The sequence below is a fragment of the Piliocolobus tephrosceles genome, chromosome 8 (assembly GCF_002776525.5).
Source record: "Piliocolobus tephrosceles isolate RC106 chromosome 8, ASM277652v3, whole genome shotgun sequence".
NCBI classification, from domain to species: Eukaryota; Metazoa; Chordata; class Mammalia; order Primates; family Cercopithecidae; genus Piliocolobus; species Piliocolobus tephrosceles.
In genome coordinates this window covers 35,868,761-35,891,329 of record NC_045441.1, presented here as the reverse complement: position 1 = coordinate 35,891,329, position 22,569 = coordinate 35,868,761, and the positions used below count along the sequence as shown (strand labels likewise).

General features: G+C 50.0%; 1 protein-coding gene across 6 annotated transcripts in view; it reads left to right on the top strand.

Moving 5' to 3' along the window:
* Positions 1–22,569, top strand: part of TNS3 (tensin 3) — a 307,112-nt gene that overhangs the window by 85,423 nt on the left and 199,120 nt on the right. For all 6 annotated transcript variants that reach the window (XM_023226391.1, XM_023226392.1, XM_023226394.3 and 3 more), the window contains one exon: positions 16,728–16,766. Coding sequence is in view for 3 of the 6 variants with exons in the window: in XM_023226389.1 (XP_023082157.1) it covers positions 16,728–16,766 (39 nt within the window). In the remaining 3 variants the exon portion in view is untranslated. The remainder of the gene's footprint in view (positions 1–16,727; positions 16,767–22,569) is intronic.

Here is a 22,569-nt window from a genome sequence, read left to right as displayed (position 1 = left end):
GCTTTGCAGCCAGCATCTGTATCTGTCTCCTGGGCAGGAGGCCAGAAGGTGCAGCCGGAGGGAGAATGTGGGTCCCTGCGTCCTGTGTCCTGCGTCCTGCTCAGGCCAGGCCTGTCTGCCTTGAGTCTCAGCATCTGTGAAATGAGGGTAACTTTCCATGGCACTGCAGTTACATGGGAGGGTAAGAGGCTATTGGCAAGGGCACCCCATGGCTGCAAGTCTGTTTGATTGATTAAACTAGGGCTTTTGAGGTGCCCTGGAAATCTTCTTCTGAACCCTACCTCTGTGTCTGTAGACCAGTTCTAACCTGAGAAAGCAGCTCTCCCTGTAGACTCTCCATTGCTTGAGAAATAATTTGGGCAAGCGTGCTGTTGGTTAAGGTTCATTCCCCACACCCACCCTGCGGGATGTTGTTGGTGTCTGTTTACCAGGGGTGGGTGGGGTGGGGTGGTGTGGGGTGTGAGAGAAGGGACCAGCTGACCTCATGCAGCCAGGCTCTGATGCCAGAGTGGGACACCCAGAGAAGATGAGGCTCCTGAATTCAAAACAGATGCCACTTTCATGGTGACAATAATCAATGTTTGAGTGACTGCCCTGGCTGGATCAGATAGACCAGGGTGGGGAGCCCAGTCCTGGAGGGAGCCCCATATAGCTCGAGGGGCAGGGGACAGAGCAGCAAGGCCAGGCATCCATGGGCACATGTCGCTCCAATGTAAACAAAAAAAAAAGAAAAGAGCACGCGGTGAACATTTCCTACTCTGTGTGCCTGTGCGTGTGTGTGTGTGTGTGCATGTGCTCCATATGTGAAACTCTGTATTAGGTGATTACTTATTTTCTCTTGCCTGGCGTCTTTGGGAGAACAGAAGTACAAAATGGAAATTTGCATGTGTAGCTTTAGAAGCAGCTTCCGAAACTTTGAGGACTCATTAAAGAGAAGAATGAATAACAGACCTGGGTCTGAATCCTGACTCTGCTTTGTCTTACCCATGTGACCTTGGGCTTCAGTTTCTTCCTCTATAAAACAGGAATTAACCCCTACTGAAAGGACTGTTGAGAACTGAATTCAACAGCTCCGCAAGCACAGGGCCTGGTGGCTTCTGCAGGAGTGCTCTTTTCCCTTTTAAATACCTTAATTTGCATCATTGTATTAGATGTAGATGTCTACAGTGTCAGTTGCTGGAAACTACTCTTTCCGCAGTTGTGGTACTGACTCTAGCAGATTTATTTCATGAAATGTTGCCTACCGCTAGCATAAATCACTATGCATTTTATTTATTAATTGTTAAATGACAAGAAAGTATATATATTTTCTAAATTTTCTTCTGAGAATGGGATCTGCTCTTTTAAGCAAATTCCATTTAGTAGGCTTAATTAGTGCCTCAGACTTAGCCTGGGTCCACCTGAAAGTGGTTCCATATGGCTAATGGCAGAGCCGCGGGCTTAATATTTTCTGACACTGGAATCCAAGTGCCTCTTGCTCGATGCTGCCTGGGTTCTGGCCAGCTCTGTGACCTTTCCCCTGACTGGCTGACCTTCTTCCTACTCCCCCCAGCCTCCTGCATTTGCACAGGCTCACCCTGCCTTGGCTCACCCCACGGAGGACTTCCATAGTCCTGGCCCACATTGCTGCAGCCACGATGTCCAGGCCTAGGGCAGAGCTGGGTGCTGCAGGTGTCTCTGCCTGCTTGGTCTTGGGTTTCTGATGTGATTTCCCACAAGCCCCTGATGAGCAGGTACAGATGCCTCCCCAGCCCTCCGCCTCCTCTCTCACCTGTGCCTGGCATTCTGTACTGCGTGTGCGTGGACTCTCCCACTCAGCCTCTGTCTGCGGTGGCCACCATCACTTTTACTCCCCGCTTCTCTTGAAACAGGTTCTGGCCGGCGGTGTGCAGATGAGGGTTTATACCCTGCTGGGGGTGCAGTGGGCTGATTGGCAGCCTTTGCTGACTCCCCCGGTGAAAATACCTCCCCTCCCCCCCACCTGCTTCCAAGCTACCAGCCTGACATTAATCAGCTTGAAACATTCCTGCAAATGCCCCGTTCAGCTCCAGCACCTCCTGCCCATCAGCTCTGGTCACAGGGGAAATGTCCCTCCTTCTACACATGTGGCCCCAGGCTCTCTTTCTGCTGACTCTGGCTGCCATCTGCAGGAGCCCTTGGCCCCTTTCTAGAAGACCCCAAACTCTGCATTCCCCTGTGTGAGCTCACATCCTGTTCAGTGATTTCCTTTTTCTGACGTGCTTTTCTTACTACCTATTTTTTCAGACAACCATTCAGTTTTTGAACTGTTCAGAGTCTATAATCTATGCTTCCCCCCGTTATCCCATCACCCCTCCTCCAGGCTCACTGGGGTCCTCCCCGTTCCTCAGTCCAGGGCCTCTTCACCTCTGGGCCTCTGGGCTGGGCGGCATCGGGGCCTCTCCCCGGCCCTGTGGCACCGTGTGCTCCTTCTGGATCACAGCTCTTCCTCTCTGACCCTGACTCTGGCTTTGCCCAGGTTAGAAATCCACTTGTTATAATGTGTGTGGTTTCCTCCACTGCTTTTCCGAGTGGTCTCTCCTTACCCTTCCCTCTGCTGAGATGGAGGAGGAAGGTGTGCTGCAGTCGGGGAGCTGTGGAACTGTCTGTTCTGTTTGAATGTTTAGACAACATATGCAGTGCATCTTTTTAAAATTTCTACTATGTCATTCTTCCACATGGATGCCACCTGCCCTGGCATCTAGCAATGTCATCTCTGCAGAAGCTTATCTCCGGGACTTTCTGGCAGCCCTGGGCCCCGGCTCTGGCTGGGAGACTGCATTCTGGCTCTGAGTGTAGGTTCCCAGCGGGATCTTGTTCCTGAGGCGATCTCTCTATGACCCGTTCAGACTCAGGTCTTCCGGAGCCTGAGTTCAGGCTGGGAGAGGTGCTGGGAGCCCGCCCCTGCTGGGACATAACCATCACTGTCAGGCTAGGAGAGACCTCTGCAGGCCTTGTCTTCAGGGCGGGGGCCATGGCCCTGTGCCCACCATGCTTCCAGACACCCCACTCTGCCTTGTGTAGCCCTTCCCCTAGACGCTGCCCCCTCATGTTGTCAGCGTGTGTGTTCGTGAGTCTCAGCCCCCTAGACCACACGACAGGCACTTAGTTGATGTGCGGCACCGAAGCCTGTGCTCTCTGGCCGCCGCACCAGTGTTGCTGTGCGTGTGCCTTCACGCCTCTCACTGAGACGTGGCTTCATGTTCCATGAGGAGAAGAACGTTTTGAATCAAACCACTGGCTTTATTTTTGTGGGGTTACTTCTGAAGGGTAGATTTCCTAGTGGAGCCCTCATTTTTTGTTATTTTTCAGACACATTTTTATCAGCGGAGCCAAAACCCATAACGAAGCATTCAAATCCCCACCTCCAGATTTTGAATTGTAAAATAAAACTTGTTTCACCATGGGTTTCCCCTTCCCCCCTTTTGTAAAGCAGTTAATTTTAGGCAGGGATTCAGGAAGTGCCTACTCCCATTTTCCGTCAAGCGCAGAAATAGCTCGCGGGGCGCCCTCTCTCCGCCTCTTGGGAGCAGCTGGGGGAGTTCATTTTTGTGCGTTTCTAGGCATTTCAACTCCTGCCTTTCTGCGCACTGTGTGTGTCTGTGCACCCTCAACTCCAAATTACCCTGGAACTTTCCGAAGCCCGCAGACTTCACTTCTGTTCTTAATAAAGCTGTGTGCAAGGATCTGGGCTGTTAACCCTCCCTTGTCACTGGAAACTGCCCCCTGTTCAGAAGGTCTTTAGAATAATAAACTCACAAGGAGTGGATAGAATGGCTGAATGGTTGCAATACTGTGATGTGAAAAATTCTGCTTTCGGAATCTTCATCTGAAACCTTTTGTTTTTTCAGAAGGTTCTTTACTTATAAAAAGCATTTGGAGGGGAGTCGATTGAACCTTAGGAGGTTGGTTAGAAAACTTAGCTCTGCCCAGCAAGAGCTAGCGTGGCCCAACCTTGAACAACGGATGGGGTCAGTGGGAAGTAGACTTGTGGGCATTTTAAAGGTAGACCTGTAAGGATTGGCTAACCACCCGGTGGGTCAGAGGCACGGCTCATGAGTAATTCTTAGGTTTTGAATTGGAGACACTGGGCAGAGGAGAATGCCGTTGGCAGGATTTTGTGAACAGGGGTGGAAGTTTAGCTTCAGACCAGCAGGAACCAGTTTAGGTTTCATGGAATATGTTTGTGTGGATGTTAGAGTTAAATGGAATGCCATTATCAAGATTTTGTGAACAAGGGTAGCAGTTTAGCTTCAGACCAGCAGGAACTAGTTTGGGTTTCGTGGAATATGTTTATGTGGACATTAGAGTTAGCCAGTTGGCCATTTAGATTTGGTAAGTTGTGAACTCTTAGGGTTTCTCACATTTTCCTTTCTTGTCAGCTTTCTTTAGATCAAAGGACAGTTGGTAAAACCCAAACTATTCATCATGTTATTCTTAAACACTCTTGTCAAAATGTACTTCAGGGAAATTTCTGTGGTGCCCCCCTTTGTGGAATTTGCCCTTTTCTTCCCTGAATAACTGTTGTATGTTTGTACCTTTTCTTCCATTGTAAACTGAATTTCTAAGACAACTACTAATTCTTTCTCATCTTCCGAGTGCCCCGAAGTGTGATATTTGATATGCCATTCTGCAATGAATGAATGAATAAGAGGTTGAGACAACTGACTCAAAGTTTGGAGAAGTGACCAGCTCATTTATTTGTGCTATTCCTTTTCTTTATGGATGACCACTGAACATTGACTGTCAGAGCCCTGCGCTTGACTCTGGAGGGCGGTTTTATCTGAGATCGTGCGATCCCCTCCCTAGGGGTGACCCCTTCCTCTGCCTTGTCATTAGCAACAGGTCAGTGGAAGCCAGGGCTTGATGTGAAGAGCCTGCTGTTGATTTCATATGGAAACCTCAGATGGCTGCAGACCCCCAAGAAGCAGGAGTTGGGGGTGGCATTAGCTGATGTCATCGCCCGAGGCTCTGCTCCCTGTGAGCTCAGAGCCGTCCTGATGAAAGAGCCTCGGCTCTCACAGGCAGTGGGGCCCCCTCCTGCTCAGGAGCCCCGTGACCAGAACCCCGCTTTTCTCAGCAAGAGGCTGGCTTCGTTGAAAATACAATCTGCTTGCCTGCTCCCTGGTGGATGTGGCACCCATCCCTTATTTTAGAAGCCTCTGAAAACTGTGCTTTGTTTTAGTGTTACTGCCTCCTTGGACCTTTTCCTTTGAAATAAGAAGAGGGTATTAACAAAATCACAGGAGCAGAGGGTCATAACATTTCTGTGCTCTTCTCTTGAAGCAGAAATAAAAGCACATCTTGTTTGTATGTCTCCTGAAGAAGGGGCCTTGCCACTGGGCCTTGAAGCACAAGCACCTGCCCAGTAGGATGTGGGCAGGTGGCTTTCCAGGCAGAGGGAGCAGCCTGGGCTGAGGCTTATGGATGGGAGGTGGGGTTAGGCAAGGGAGTTGAGCCTGGACCATGTTGGCTGCAGATGAGGACAGAGGAGAAGAAGAGATCAGGTGCGAGGAGTCCACAGTGCCAGACCCTGGAATCTACAGTACGGCAGGCGGGGTAGCCTGCCCGCAGGCAGCTGTGTCTTCCATGATGGCCTACGCATCAGACACATGGGGCCCAAACTCAGCCTTCCTGCCACTGGCCAGAGTGCTGTGGTGAGGGGCTGCCTTCACTGTGGGGTGGCCAGAGCCATGACAGAAAGCCAGCGTAGGGTGGATATGAAATGATGACTCCCTGTCATTGGTGAGTGGGATTAGGGATTACTGGCACACAGTTGGAAAGGGGGCCATTTCTGGTGCCAATAATTAAGGTCCCCATTCAGTAGGCCCATACAGCTTCTTCAGAGTCAGGTATTTTAACTTGTATGTTAAACATGAATAAATCAAAGCAAAATCAAAAAGCGTTCCTTCATTTGCTTAGACCTCCAGTTGACTGGTTTCGGATGTTCATGGTGTCAAGCATGGCATTTGGACCCGTCCTTCCAGGAGCCTGTAGGATCGCTCTCAGGAACTGGCTGTGACTGATGGGGCCATGCACACATCAACATAATCCTGGGCCATCTCTGTAGGATGTGACTCTCGGGTCTCACCATCCCACTCAGCCCTGTGGTCCCAGGCACTGGTTCTTCCCCGCCTTCCTCCAGGTGAACAGGGCGGGGTGAGGGACAAGTCTGTTTTGCCCTGGTTAAGTATTATCATGAATCACTCTCATTGCTACAGCCTCATCATCAGAAAGTTGTCTCCGGAAATGCCTAGTCTGAACAACATGGAGTTTGTGTGTCAGGAGAGAGGCAAAGTCTGTATGGCTGGCCGAGATGGCCTTTGGTCGCTATGCTGCTGTCTTTGAAAGGCCGTGTGGTCCCCTCTCACCCCATTCCAATCTAATAGTGTATATTTGATATAGTCTCTCTGTCAAGACTTTCCTGTGATCTTGAGGTTCACATCCACCCTGTGATCTAGTATTATCCCTATTTCACAGGTGAGGAGGAAAATTGAGTTCACAGAGGACAGTCTCCATAAATTCATCAGAGCCAGCTGGGAGAAGCAGAGGGCGTGCCCTAATTTCAGTCTCTGGATGCAAAGACAAAGCCTTTTCGGTTCTGTCCAGTCACTCTGGGGCTTGAAACAGTATATATATGGTTTAAAATATATGTTTGTTTAAAACTGAAGCTTACATTCAATACCACCACATACTGTGCACTTTCAGCCTGATGCGTTTTTTGGTGAATTGCAGCGTAGCTGGACGAGAGGCTGCCTCTCTGCCTTTCCACCCACTGGCTGGTGTCCTGGGTCATGTCTGCCAGCCTCGTGCTGAACCCGCGGTTGCTCTCTGCCAGCCTCTTGCTCCCACCATCAGCGGCTGAAATCTCCTCGTCTGTGACAGCTCATGGCCTCGTTGCTACCGTTTGCTTTTTCAAGTGCCGATTTCGAGCCCCTTCCCTCCACTTCCCGACACACAGCACTGAAGGATGGCATTCTGGTGCCCGGCACACTTGTCTGGGCATGCTGGGGCTGTGTGCATTGCTGGGCACACTATTTCTGTTCCCTGCTGTTGCCTAACAAATCTCCTGTACACTCAGTGGCTGAAACCAACAAGTTGTGATGGTTTCCGTGAGTTGGCTGGGCAGTGCTTGCTTCATGTGGTGTTAGGGGGACAGGGTGGCCAGAAGGTCACAAATGCCCTCATGCCCATTTCCAACGGTTGGTGCTGGGCACCTTGGTGCCCCCTTGTAGGTGTCTCTGTACAGCCATTCAGATTTCCTTTCATTATGGGGGCTGGGCCCAAGAATGGGATGCTCAGGTGAAGGTGGCAACTGCAGCTGTCTAAGGCCAGGCTTTGGAGTTCTGCCATATTCCACTGCTCACAGCAGGCCACAGGGCAAATCTAGAACGAGCCCAGATTCAAGAGGAGCAGGGACATACTCTACCTCTTGATGGGGGAATGGCAGAATTCCTTTACAGAAGACCTTGTGTGATGCCACCGTCTTTGAAAACACAACCTACTAAACTAATGCAGACTATAGAATGCAGGGATATTATTGTAGAGGTAATCATCAATCTCTTCTAATTAATTAAAATGTAAATTACTCACAAATGTCAGTGTCAGTACTTTATTACTTTATTATTAATTATAGGTGGCCGGTGAGAATTGTAGACTAATCAGATGTAGCTGGTGAGGAGTGTGTGAGTTGGGACCTGGATTTTCCTTGCGGAAATGGATCCAGTAATGTTGATGCAGTGAAATCTTGGCCCTTGGCATTATAATGCTCCAATAAAGAGACTGTTCAACAACTCAATACTACCTTTTAACCTTTCTGCAGTTAAGTTGGATTTATGATTTATGAGTTTTTCTTCCTGTTCTTTTGCAAGCCACTAGCATTTTTTTCAATCACCAGATGTCCTCTTTCTCTTTTTAAAAAGATAAGGCCTAGGACTGTGGTAAGTGTCGGCCTTCGGGGGTCTGTAGACCCTGATTCTGCCTCTGTGAGCCTCTGCTGCACCATGAGATGCTTGGCCTCTCTGCTCAGCCCTGGTCTTGTAAGACAGACTCACTGCAGGAAAGTGTTCAGGCCTTCGAGCGATCCTGTCCTGTGCCCTTTGCTGGGACTTGTGTATACAGCATGCAAGTGATCTTGAAGGTGTACTTTTCAGCCACTTTGAGAATCCCCTGGACATTGTTCCAACAATAGGTTCACATTTGATTTCTGATCTGAGACAAATAATGGTGACATAATGGATGCAGGATACTATGCTTTTGCTTTAAATCTATTATATTCCCTACCAGTGGTAACTTGTTTGCCTGAGGCCAGGGAAGGCCTGGCCCTGCCTTGTGGGCCATGGGCCTCAACTGGGTAAAGGCAGCCAATGTTAAACAGCTACACAGCCTAAATAAAGGAATGAAAAACAAGGTTCCAGAGGGTTCAGCTAAGCCCATCTGGGATAGGGGCACAACTCTTTTCTCTAAAAATTATTAGATTTCATAGAGCTGGATTGAAAAGGGAAACTGAGACCCCCAGAGGTGAGGAGAGCCGAGACCAAGCCGAGGCCAAGGACTGGGGAAGACTGGGCCTTTCTTTTTTCTTTTTACTATGCCACAGACATGATCTTCACTAGCTGTTAACTGTAAGGAAAAATATAATGACCTGATTCCAGGAATTTTCCTTCTCTTTCTCTTCCGCTCCTGTCCGTTCTTAGCCCGCAGGCTGAGAAGGTTTAATTGCGTCTGCTGGGCGGGTGTTTTCTCATGGGGATTAGAGCAGGCCAAATTGGGCTTTAACGCTTAGTGGGATAACAGAGCTTCCTGAGGAATGTGAACCTAATTAGGGATTCCAGGGTCAAGCCTGACAAAGGAGACACAGAAGCAAAGTTAGGGCAAGCTCTTGAAGGAAGGAAAGAAAGTTAATAAAGTCTCGAATGTCCTCATTTTGTACTGCCGTTCTTTGTATAGATCTGCTGTTGTTTGCAGGCTTGTGTTGAAGGTCTGACCCTGGGCCTCTCTTCAACCCTCCACGGAGCCCCCTGTCCCCAGGCAACATTGGAAGAGCATCCTTGAATGATGAGTAAGGCCACCTTCGGCTTGTCAGGAGCCCCCGACCTCACCTGGGGGACCCAGCTCCTGTTGGTGTGCCCAGAACATTGTGTGTCGACCTGACGTCTCCACTGGTCCCATCAGACCTTTGATTGTTAGTGCTGGGGGGTTGCATTTTATTCCGCCAAATTCAAATGTTGAAGTCCAAATCCCCAGAACCTCAGAATGTGGCAGGATTTGGAGATAAGGTCTTTAAAGAGGTAATTAGGTTAAAATAGGGTCATTAGGGTGGGCCTAATCCAGTATGACTGGTGTCCTTAGAAAGACCAGGACACAGACACACACAAGGAATGGCCATGTGAGGACACAGGAGAAGGTGGCCATCTGCAGGCCCGGGAGAGAGGCCTCAGGAGGAACTACCCTGCCCACATCTTCTTCTCAGCCTGCTAGCCTCCAGGGCTATGGGAGGATAAATGGCTGTGGTGTCAGCTGCGCTTTCTGTGGTATGTTGTTACAGCAGCCGCCCCTCACCCGAGCTAAGACTGTTGGTTATCTAAGCAGATAAAACACTTGGGTCAGTGTCAGCACTGAGAATGAGCGGACTTTCCTTTTGTGATTATTCTCCTCACCCTGCCCTTACAATAGACGATAATAATGGTGATACAAACACATGAACAATGCTTCCTTTTTCAATCTTAACTAATGGGTGAATTAAAGATCTTGCTATTTTATTGATCAGTAACATACAATGTAAGAAGTCAAAGCTGTGGTATAACAAGTGCCCCTTCGTAAAAGCTCCACCCTCCTTGCAACCAGGCTGCTACTCGGTGTAGAGATTAGAGAAGAGTCCCAATCCCCAATTATATCATAAGGTCCTGGTGGTCAGCAAATATTTGGCGTCCGTATCTGTTTTTCCCTGGCTAGTTCAGGGCCTCAGAGGTAGGTTACCTCTGACTGTTTTTATGACTTAGGAAAGAAACTACTGCCATCTTGGCATCATCATGAAGTGTCTTTAAAAATAGTTGTTTTTGTTAAGATAAAACAAAAGGAAACTTCATTTCTGAGTCTTTGCAACTTATCTTAGAGTTAAAATTATTATGATTAAAGTAATTTTATGTGTGATAGAACTTGTGCATAAGGTGATGTCTCTGTACTTAACTCAGTGAGTTGCTTTCTCCCTCGTCTGCAAGGTTTGGCAAGGTCAGTGGCTGGCCCGTTTGTCTCTACTCAGTTTCCACTTGTTTTGCACCTGAATGCTGGTGGTGTGTGGTGGTGTGCATTTGTGGAACGCGTTTCATTACTGTGGGTTGGTACTGTTGAGCTGATCCTCCCCTCCAGAATCCTGACATGAACAAGGTTTGCCCAGGCCTGCTTGATACCAGAGTAGAGACTTCCCCTCTGGGCAGAATGACCTGGAGAACAAGCAGGAAGAAACGATTAGAGGATCCCAAGCCTCCAGGCTTTCCCTGTAGTGGCCGCATGCGTAAAAGCATGCTTGACACTTCAGGGTGCTCGCTGCAGTTCCTTTTTTTTTTTTTTTTTTCCCGAGACGGGGTCTTGCCCTGTCGCTCAGGCTGGGCTGCAGTGGCACCATCCCAGCTCACTGCAACCTCCCGGTTCAAACAATTCTCCTGCCTCAGCCTCCTGAGTAGCTGGGATTACAGGCACGCGCCACCATGCCCTGCTAAGTTTTGTATTTTTAGTCGAGATGGGGTTTCGCCATGTTGGCCAGGCTGGTCTGGAGCTCCTGACCTCAGGTGATCCGCCCACCTTGGCCTCTCAAAGTGCCGGGATTACAGACTTGAGCCACTGCGCCCGGCGTCTCTTCAGTCCTTACCTCATGTTTCTGTGAGGTTCTGGGAAGCTGATTCACGTGATGCACCATGACTGGAATTTTTGATGATTTGGAAAAGATAGAATTAAATTTTACCTTTATTCTCTTTACACAGAATATGTATGTTTATACAGACTATGTAGTGCATCTGTTATACCCACACGGTTTTAGAGAAACCGATGGAAAAATGTCACTTTCTATATGACTGTTTACAAAATGAAATTTAATAAGAAACAACAATAAAATCTGAGTTCGGAGTTTTATTGTGTTCATCAAAAGGAAAGCAATGTCTATCAAGCACGAGGAGAACTGAGTTGTCCTTCATTTCTCCCAGGACTTGGATCTCCCAGAAGTAAGCAGAGAGGGATTGGTTCAGGTTTGAAGAGTTGATGTCACTCCGCACTGAGGAAGGTCTGCACCTGAGGCCCTGTGTCTGTCAGCACTGAGGGTGATGGTGGTGGGACCCGTGCACCTTGGGTGAAAGCACTTTCTAAGGCAGAATGTGCTTGTTAGCTGAAGTGCTTTCATTCACTTGGGGGATGGAACTGCAGGACTGAGCTTTGTTGTGTATGCACACACACAAACACACAGAGATACATACAGATATACACCCACACACAGAGAAACAGACACGTCGATGCACTCACATGAGGCATAGGTACACATAGAAACCCATAGAGACACTTACAAAACTCACAGTTTCAAGCATGCACATTCATACATTCTCACAAGCACACACGCTTACACCCACCACACTTTTACACTCCCATGCACACAACACTGACTCATCCACTCACACGCAAACTCACACCACTCTCAAACTTACACACACACGAAATAATACATTTTCAGATATCCACAGTAAAATATGCCTAGTCAAACACAAGACACCACCACATGTATACAGTCACCCACACTCACACCCACACTCACACATACGCTCACCCACACACTCACATTCCCAAGGACACAGTCATGACGTGGTGGCAAGCCCTTGCCCCTCTGCCCCTCTGTCCTGTGGACCTGCGGGCTTGGAGACAAGGTTATTTATGCCAGTGTACCCAGGCACCTATGTAGCCAGGTGTGGGGCGGGCACAGCAGTGTTTGTTTGTGGTTTCCTTGGGAACAGTTGATTAGGTCCCAGGATAGCCGAAAGAAGGCCATAAAGAGGCTCTCAAACAGGCTTCATAGAGGGGCCCTCGCCACCACCATGGGAGGGACGGATCCCGGGGATGCCACAGCCCATGGCTTTTGCCCCACAGCCCATGACCCACTGCCGTCTCTCCAGCCTTCTGTAGCTGCTAACGGGAGCTGCTCTGCCCCCTTCTTTGCTCACTGTTGTCACCTCTTGTCACCCTAACCCCTGAGGGAGTTGCTCATTATGAGAGGGTGCAGCTCCTATCAGGAGAGGAGCCTGGAGCTGGGGCACCAGCTGGTGTCATCTCTGTGAGAGTTCCCGTGGCTGGCGCTGGCCATCTCTGAGACGCAGCTTCTCATACACAGAGTGGGGGCTTGCTGACCTTATTGTGAGGGCTACAGAGAAAGACCTGCAGATGGGGCACTGTTCCATGTTTAGCTGATTTGAGTCCACACATTGGATGAGCCATGGGCCTCCCCGGGAGTGCGCTTTGATTGCCTGGTTCTTGTCTCAGCCTCTCACGCCCCTGCAGCTCACTCAGCATCATGTTACAGAGCAGGCAAAGCGCAAGGCCAGTGGGTGCCCACCTAGACCCTTGGCCATGCCACTGCACACATTCCAGCCATGCTGGCGGTGCACTGATGGGCCAGGCGCAGCTCAGAGGCTCCTGGTTGGCATCTGCAGGACAGTCTCAGGGGATGTAGTGTGCCGGGACCCTCCCAGCCCTGCAGTGTTGGGTGGCTACTCTGTCTCTGAATAAGTCAAACTGGCATGTTAAGAACATAAGTGCTAAAGCAGTGTCAGCTTCCTTGTGCCGAGGAAGGCCAAACCCACCTGGAGTTGGCCCCAACCCACAGTGCTTCCCTCTGTTCAGTGAAAAGAGTGAAAGAACTCCACAGTGCTGGGGAATGTGTGATCAGACCTGGAGTTTGAGGTGAGGAGAGCAAGCAGGTGTGCCTCACTCCCTTACCTGGCTCCACCCACTGGAGGTACCCTCCTGATACATGGGAGGCGGGGCAGCCTGTAGATCAGCGGGGCAGGCTCAGTGGAGAGCTGTGTGCGCTCTGGCGGGGAGGCAGCTCTGTCCACGGAAGCACTGTGCTTCTGCCTCTGCTAAGGCTAAAGAACAGCAAGTGACACCTGACTGTCCAGCAAAAGCAGCTGATCACACCGCTGCACAGTCCCCATAGGTTCCTTGGTGCTGAGCAGGCCGGCGTGAGCATCCCCAGCCCAGCTGCCTCGTCCCATGGTTCTGTCTGTGGTCAGCTTACCTGCCTTAGTATAAGAGAGGAAAAGTGTGATGGAAATACAATCTCTTTTCAGGGACTTCCTGTCCTGGAATATGGTTTTAGTCACATTGAAGGAACAAGTGCCCTCCGTGTTCACTTGGTCATGGTTTTTACTAAATTAGATGTTTGCACTTAGAGAAACAATGAGTTTTCTCTTTATTAACAGGTAATTCTTTGCCTCTAGAATGTCCCCTTCTCTCTGTTGGTACTCCATGAACATTTTTATTTGCAAATCCACTCTCACAAAAGGTCTTTCCTGAGACACTTTTGTCTGTATCTTGTAACAGCCCATGTGCAAACAGACAATAGGGCCTGTGACCGGTTCTCTTGGAAGAGAGGACTGTTCGGTAGGATGCGAATGTGGAGGCTCAGGTCAAGGCTGCCTTCCATTTGCTCTGCAGAACCTGGGAGCTGCTTACCCCCCACTGTTCCCCAGCTCACTTTCTTAAAAACGATTCATTTTACGCAGTTTCTATTACGTGAGCCGTAAGCTCTGTGGGGTTGGGAACCAGTCTGCTTCATTTCCAAGTGAAGTCCTGGCAGGAGAAGACGGTCAGTGAAAATGTGCGGGACAAGTGATGGATGGAGTTCGGGCGTGCCAATTCCAGAGCCCCTTAGCCACATAAGCCGTGGATGATCTGGGGCGAGATGGGACTCGGGCAGTCCCGGCTTACACAGCTCACCTCTCCTTTTCTGTAGGACATCCTGGGGCCAGGCCAGGCGGTGGGCAGTTATTGCACCTCATCTGGCCATAGAGGGATGTGGGAACACACAGACCTGGCTTTTGGACCAAATCCTTAAGTTACTGCTGTCTTTAAAACTCAAGTTTCTGACATTGCACAGGGCTTTTCTTTTCATTGTCTCAACAAACACGTGCTTCCATACAATGAATTTTAAAAATGTAGTATAGACTCTATTTTTAGGGGAGTTTTAGATTTATACAAAAATTGGACACACTCAGGCTGGGCGCGGGGGCTCACGCCTGTAATCCCAGCACTTTGGGAGGCCAAGGCAGGTGGATCACAAGGTCAGGAGCTTGAGACCATCCTGGCTAACACAGTGAAACCCCGTCTCTACTAAAAATACAAAAAATTAGCCGGGCGTGGTGGCGGGCGCCTGTAGTCCCAGCTACTCGGGAAGCCGAGGCAGGAGAATGGCGAGAACCTGGGAGGCGGAGGTTGCAGTGAGCCGAGCGAGATCACACCACTGCACTCCGGCCTGGGCAACAGAGCAAGACTCCGTCTCAAAAAAAAAAAAAACAAAAAAAACAACATTGGACGTACTCTTCTTCCTCTTCATATGTAAACATCTTCCATTCCTGTGGTACATTTGTTACACTTGATTAGCCAATAGTGATACAGTCTTAGTAACCAGAGCCCTTGGTTTACATTAGGATTCTCTTCTGGTGTTATACATTCTGTGAGTTTAGACAAATGCAGAGTGACGTGCATCCATCATTACAGTATCAAGCAGAATAGCTTCATGGCCCTAAAGAGTCTCTGTGCTCTGCCTGTTCCTCTCTTCCTCCTAATCCCTTTCACTGACCTTTTCACTGTCCCACAGTTTTGCCTTTTCCAGAATGTCACAGAGTTGAAATCATACAGTATGTGGCCTTTTCACAGTGGCTTTTTTCACTTAGTAATATGCGTTTAAGTTTCCTCTTTGTGTTTTCCTGCCTTCATAGCTCATTTCTTTTTGTCACCCTTGATATGCCATTGCAAGAATGCTGACAGTGAGTTTGAAAGGCAGGGGCCCTGATTCTTTGCACTTTTCTGGCCTGCATGTCACATGTGGAGTGAGGCAACAAGATGCATGTGTGCGCTGAGTAGGTACCATGCTTGTGGGGAGGTAAGTCACACCACTCTGTTAACCATGGCGTCTCCTTGTCTGGCTGTTTCCACCATCCTGTAAGGTTTTGTCTGTGACTCCCTGTTTCCAAAGCTGTTTTTGTTTTGTTTTGCTTTACGTGTATTTGTTTACTTATTCTCTCATGCATTGATCAAACTTTAATGTACACACATGTAGTTGAGGACACACAAATGGAAAAGGTGTATTCCTGCTGGCCAGCTGCTATGAGTGTGTAGGGGACAGCCAGTTCATGGTGGGGCCAGGGGCCCTGAGAGAGGTACCCTGCCCCAGACATCCGTCTGAGTCAGAGCCCTGGTGGAGTAATCATGTGTCCCAGACACAGGAACGACCATGTGTCACATACTCCCTAAGGACCGGACTGCGTAAGATAAGCAAGAGGCTATAAATAGTTGTCCTGGCAAGAGCCAAGGTCACGCCACCACCCACCCCAAACCACAAGGACGATTAGTCAGATCTCTGAGATTCTCTAAGATTCTCCTTCCATTGCACATTTTCAGAAAAGTCTTTGAGAAGGCAGGTGCCAGGGATCTGGAGGGGGCAGTGCCAGGAGAAAGCTAAGGAGTGAGGTCACTCGCCAGGAGCCGAATCCTATTTGCTGGCGCCTGGCTCCTGAGCGGCCCCCCAGAGCAGCGCGATGCCAGTCTGGCCCCCTTAGTCCCTGTCCTCAGGGAGAGCTCTGTGCCTGTGAGCGGGGCCCCTGCCCTGTGCCAGCCACTCTTCTGAGCTCCTCACATGCCGTCTCTTAATTCTCACAGACCTTGCCCGGAAGGCACTGTTGTTACCTGTAGTTTTCAGAGGCGGAAACTGAGGCCCAGAGAGATTAAAGGCCAAGGTCCCGTGGCCAGTAAGTGGTGGAGATTTGCCCTGCAGGACTGGTGGCTCCATGTGCCTGTAACTAACTGCCTCTCCTGACCATGTTTGAGCCGCCTCGCCTCCCTTGCTCTCTTTGTCTTTCCCAGGGAGCTCTCGGTCTTCAGAGACTCTGATGGAGTCAGAGTCTCCTCTCCCATCTCTTGTGTCGAATGGAATAACCACGTTGACATTGCCACATTCAGACTCTTTTCAGTTCTACTTGTAGAAATAGTTCTAGAAAAAGTGGCCCCTTGTGTAGAGAATGCACGCCCCTGGGTGAGGATGGGAGGAGTGGGGGCTTGAAGACTGCCAGGGAGAACCTTCCACCTCCTTCTCTGGGCCCCACTCCCAAGCTCCCCAAACACGGACCGACTGGGAAGTTTCCATCCTTGAGGTCTACCAGTTCTTTGTGCAAGTGGGGGCTAAATTTTGTATCTATGAGTGATTTGCATTTTTCTTGAAGGGGAGGTCCCATGGTTTCCATGACATTAGCAAAAAGGACAGGGACTTTCCAAAAGTGAACAAAACCCTGGACTCTCTTAACTCTAAATCTTGTCAGTCTTGATCTGCTACAGCTTTGTGGTCGGGATGAGGTTAGAGACAGTTTCATTCAGCCTTTGGGAGCCTGGCTTGATTATTATGCTAATTTTTTCCCTGGAGAATCCGTTTGCTTATCTGTTTCTTCTGTCTTTGAAAGGTGGTGATTCCCTGTGGTGTGCAAGCACGACTGGAACAGGTAAGCCCTTTGCATTTCTTTGGCCTCCATTGTTCTATCCTGTGGGACTAAGTCCTTTCTTGAAGCTGGGCCCTCTTTGGGGATCTTTTGGCTTCCTCTAGGATCCATGCCCTCCCTTTGACCTGTAGCTGTCATTCCCAAGGCTCTCTCTGAGGACCTTTGACCATGCTGCACTGGCCATTTGCGTGGTTTTTTAGAGAAGAGGATCCGCTGCACCTTTGCAGGAGCTGCCTTTCTATCAGTAATAGTTACCTTCGGGGCGAATCTCCCCAGGCTGAGTTTCATTGGCTATCAAGTGAAGACAGCACAAGTCTGTTGTCTTAGTGATAAAAACCTGGATAGTGAGGGTGCCTGGGTCGCCGGGTGGCAGTGGACAATGTAGTGTAGTGGTTTGTAGACTGACGTCCAACTCTGACAAATACTGGGTGTGTGTGTGTATTCAAATCGGATTGAAGGTAAATACAATAGCACTTTCTGTTTGGCTTGTGATTAGGCAAATTTAAATTGCTGTCTGCTTTTCAAATGCAGCTCCTTGGAAGGTGGTGGTACCTCCTGGTGTTTTATTTGCCTCCACCCTTTGGAGCTAAGGGGGTGAAGCTTTGTTTCTGAGGGCTTATTAGCAGCTTGCAGGATAACTGAAAGGCTCACTGTGCCTAGACAGTAGGACACAGGACCCTCTTCTCTCACTGCAAATCAGAAGCGACTCCCTGGGAGGGAGATGGGAAGCTGCCTCTTGCTGCTTGGGAAGTGTATGCAGGTTCGGGCCTCCCCGGTGGGGTAGGGAAACAGGTACGCCGTGGTTCCTCCTGGACGTCTGTCAGGTGTGCCGTTGCCCGTACTTCTCAAGTAGGGCAGGGCTTTCTGCCCTTGGCTCCCCCTAGCTTCGCCATACACAGAATCTGGGGTGTTCTGCTGGAGATTTGGCAGTCTTCTGGGTTGTGAGCCTGGTGACCTGCAGACATGGAACTGGCTAACTGCCTCTGTCTTGTGGTGCAGTAGGACATCCTTCCCCAGGCTCGGCCAGTGGCGCCTGTGTGGCAGCTTCCCTGCTCTGATGAAGTCGAGATCAGATCCTGGCTCCAGTGACTGGGCTGTGCTCTTGCCCCCTGCCCACCTGAGCCTTGGTTTCCTCCTTAAGCCATTGGGCATGGGGGTGGCTCTCTAACCTCATCACTTGAGTGGCCGGGCCCTGCCCTCTCCCCGTGCTGACCTGAGCCTCAGTTTTCTCCTTTATGCAGTGGCCATAGGGGTGCTCTCTAACCTAGCTGCGGACGAAAGAAGAGGGACTATGGGCTCAGGCCTGTCACAGAAACCTGGCCACAGGCAGGGTGCCCTTATTATGCTCCTTTTAATGCTGTCATGTGGTGTGGTCTCTTCGCTTCTGGAAGAGCACAGTATGCATCTGAGGTCATAGGAACATTAAAAAAAAATCTCACTCAGAAAGCTAAATATTGACAAACTTTGAAAAACGTTGCAGCATCAAGAGCTGAGGCCATCCGGGGTGGGCGCCTGCCCGGCCGGCCTTGCTGGCCTCAGCTGTGTCCCCAGGCCTGTGGTCAGCTGTCACTCCATTCTTCTGTAGCACTTGCCACAGACAGGGGTTAGGGTGGGGCAGCGGGGGGAGTGGGGGGACTTGGGGGAGTGTCTTTGCATTTGGTTTTGACAGGCTGCAGTTTGTGACCGATTTCCTCAGGCTTGTCACAGGCCCCGGGAGCCTGGGGCTGAGGCCCAGGTGGTCCCAGAGCTGTGTGCCTGTCCCAAGGCCGTGGCTGAAGCCTGTTTTCCTGGTGGCAGCTGAGGCTCTCCCACCTTGCAGACAGTTCCTTGCCATCAGATTTGTTGGTGAGCCCTGGACATCAGAGGCACCAGAGGGCTAAAGCCGTGTGCCGGGTCTAAAGACGTGGGTTGCAGGGCTGTCAACAGCCGGGACAGGCCAGAGCCCCTTCCTGGCTGCTTAGATGTTGTCACTGTGCCCCCTGGAGCCCAGGGTCCCAGAGAGGAGTCTTCAGTCTCCTGGAGCACAGCCCTCCCCCTGTATCAGGACACGGCCTCCCTGTTAATCTTTTCACAGGTGCGGTTGCTAAGAGATCTGGCTCTCCTAGCCCAGCCTGGCTCCCGCCCACTCACCTTGCTGCTGTGTGTGTGTGTATTATGTATGTAATCGTTGTATGTATATGAACACACACATACATGCAGTTATATGTATATGAATAGACATGCATGTTAAGCATGTAATTATAGGTATAGGAACACATGCATGCATGTTATACCTGTAATTGTTATATGCACACAAATGAATATGTACATGTTATACATGTGTCAACACATGAATACATACATGTGCCATATATATGAGTGTTATGTATGTGAATATATATATTAGGTATATAGTCTTTATATGTGAGTGTATATATGTATGAATGTTTCTATGCATATGTTATGTATATAAATGTTACATATGTGAATATATGTATCTTGTATGTAATTGTTATGTGTGTAGATTTCGAATGTAGTTGTTAATATATCTGAGTGTGTATATATATGTGGATAATGTAATTGTTACCTGTGTGTGAATGTATGGATGTGTGTGTTTATTATGTATGTGAGTTTATGTGTATGTGAATGTGTGTGTGTGTGTGCATTTCCCTTAGACGAACATGCATGAGTCCACTCCGTTCTAAGCTCTCTGTGACCTTTTCAAATTGCCTTGACAGATGGCCTCCAGGTGTGGTCCCTGGACCTGCAGCCTTAGCATTGCCTGGGCACCTATAGAAATGCACATTCTCAGCCCCAGCCCAGACCTACTGAATCAGGAACTTGTGCTGGAGCCCAGTGATCGGTGCTTTAACAAACCCTCTGGCAAGGTTGATCAGCTCAAGTGTGGGAATCCTGGCTGTGAGCTGGAACTGGGGCAGGGATCAGCCTGTGGTCATGCAGTCAGGGGTGGCCTTGGCAATGCCTGCCTTTTGGGCTGCTCTCCCCAGGTGGTGGTGTGGGGCCATCCGGGGCGGGCGCCTGCCCGGCCATCCTTGCTGGCCTCAGCTGTGTCCCCAGGCCTGTGGTCCACTCTCACTCCATTCTTCTGTGGCACTCACCCCCGATGGGTGGGTGCGGTGGCGGGGGGCGTGGGGGAGCTTGGGGGCGTGTCTTTATGCTTGGTTTTGACAGACTGCGGTTTGTGACTGATTTCCTCAGGTTTGTCATAGGCCCCGGTGGCCCCAGAGCTGTGTGCCTGTCCCGAGGTCCTAGCTGAAGCCTGTTTTCCTGGTGGTAGCTTAGGCTCTCCCACCTTGTAGACAGTCCCTTGCCATCAGATTTGTTGGTGAGCCTTTGATGCCAAGACACCCAGTTCCCTCACATCTTTATTTTGCATGGAGCTTTCTCCCCTAAACAGGGCAGTGCTGTCTTCCTCCTGGCGTGGAGGAGTAAATGGAAGGATGGATGTGGCAGCCCAGCCCGGCCTGAGCACTCTTCTGCCTCCCTGCTGGGTGGCCTCGTAGAAGCAGACCCTCCTATTTAGTAGAGCTTGGGCGGCAGGGTTTCCACCTGCACAGTGTGGCTTCCCAGGGCAGAAAGCACAGAGTCTTTTTCTTCTTTCCTGATCCTGTCTGGGCTGAGTCTTCTGGCACTGTGATCCCTGGCATTTTGGATGGGCATGGAATTGCTTTCAGATAATACTGACATCCCCGATGTCACCTGGGGTGTCACTGTGCCCTGTGGGACCTGGCCAGGTCACCTGATAGCTGTTTTTTTTTTTTTTTTCCTTTGTTACCATTCATTGAGTACCTATTCTGTCTCAGATGCCCTGCCCTCCCTCACCTGCTGGAGCTCAGAAAAGTGAAGAAACTCCCACATCACCCAGACACTAAGTGGCTTCTGTTTTCCGGGGTGTCAGTGTCCCTGCATGGCCTTGCCCTCAGACCTGGCTGCCCTTCTGCTCTGTCCTGTGCTGAGGCCCCTCCCATACCTGGAGTTCACCTGGCACCTGTACCCACCCCCAGCGCCTGCCTTTGCTCTGTAGCTAACCTGAGGGGCATGACCCCTTCGGAGAAGTTCTAGAATAGCTTCATCCCAGCATGTTTTATCGAGGTGAGCTGCCGGGTCTGTCCAAATTCCTGGAGTTGTGCTGGCTGAGGGTATGATTGTTTTGAATCCCTTGGGCCTAGTTCCATGGTGGGGCAGAAAGAAGGCAGTGATGAACCATGCCAGTGGTACTTGCCTGCTGGCTTCCCACGACAGGACTGTAAGGGTGTCTGTCACCTTAATGACATTGTACTGTGTGAGGGCCCTTTGTCTGCAGGCATAGGGTGCCTTTGTGGCTCCCCGGGGCATTTAAGACACAATGGAGAAGGAACATTTTCTGTGTTTGTGGTGCATTGAACCAGAGGCTATTTACCTGTGATGTTCGCTTTCCTATTCCCGGTAGCAGCATCTTCTGTTTGTTTACTGCAGCAGTTACAAAAGTGGAATGTGAGGTTAGATTAATTCATGGACTCAAAAGTGGCACATAGTGTTGTTGAGAAAGGAGCTGGGAGGCAAACTTCCCTTTGTGAATGTCAACTTAGTGGATGTTACATGGACACAGGGTTGGAGCTTCCGAGCCAGTGAAAAAAGGAAACCACAATGATTGACATGTGCCTTTCTGGAAGGTGGGAAGAAATAAGAATCAGCAGAGAAAATGTGCAATGACGGAAATTAGGAAGGGTGTAGACCAAGGCATCAGGGGCATGCGTCACCTCTCCACGGGTCGGGCGGAATGATTTTGGAGGGATGTCAGAGGCAAGCTATTGGCACTGGGTTTTGGAGGGATGTCGGCGGCAAGCATAGCCTCATTGGGACCTCTGACTTTTCGAACTATAAAGGGACAATTGGTGTCTTTCTCATCTGCTTACATTACCTGTCCATGGGCTGTGGTCTGCTGGGTCATAGCGAGAATGCTTCACCATTGCTCAGGTAACTGCTGTCCCTAAGGCTGGGAGAGGTGGCCGGGCTCCTTACAGTGGAGTCATAGCCTGTGGTCTGGCTGCTCTGTAAGTCTACATGTATGTGGACACGCATGTGCTCACATTCACACACAGGCACAGAATGTAGTAGTAGGTGTGAGCATGGACTAGAGTTGGGCTGAGTCCCATCCCGGCTATGACACTAGTGAGCTGTGTGGCCTTGAATGGAGTTCTTTCATTTTTCTAGGCCCCACCTTCCTCTTCTGTAAAATGAGGGTGCCACCAGCTCCTCTTGTGGTCACTGCCAGGATCGAATGAAATAACATGCTTAGATCCTCCGTGCTGGTGTGACACAGGGAAGACACGTGATGTGTGGGGAAGAGCCTGTTTGCTTGTGACTTGGCAGCGCGGTTCTTCTGGTGCCTGCAACCTTTGCTGTGTGCCATTCATTGTTGATCTGGTTCTCCTGACGGAGAGAACCAGTCTGATGAGTTCCAGAGCACATCCCCTGTGTCCTGAGGGTGAGGATATCAATGACAGACACTTACAGTAGATGATTCCTGTGATCCCGCATTTGCAGACTTGGAGGCACCACCGCGGTCAGAACAAGGGCACACGCGAGTCTGTCCTTGGTAGTTGCAGGTTTGCAGGATCTTTTCACGATGCTGCGGCCTAACAGTGGTCCCAATGGTGGCCCCACAGCTTTTGATTGAAGTTCAAGGGCAATGTCCTTGTTTTTTTCCGCCCTGTGTTTACCTTCATACCCTCTGCAAGCGACTGATTCATACCAGCAAATCTTGGTGCCCTCAGGTGCAGGGCAGCCTTCACTAGGACACCCTGAAGCCATGTGTGGGACCCAC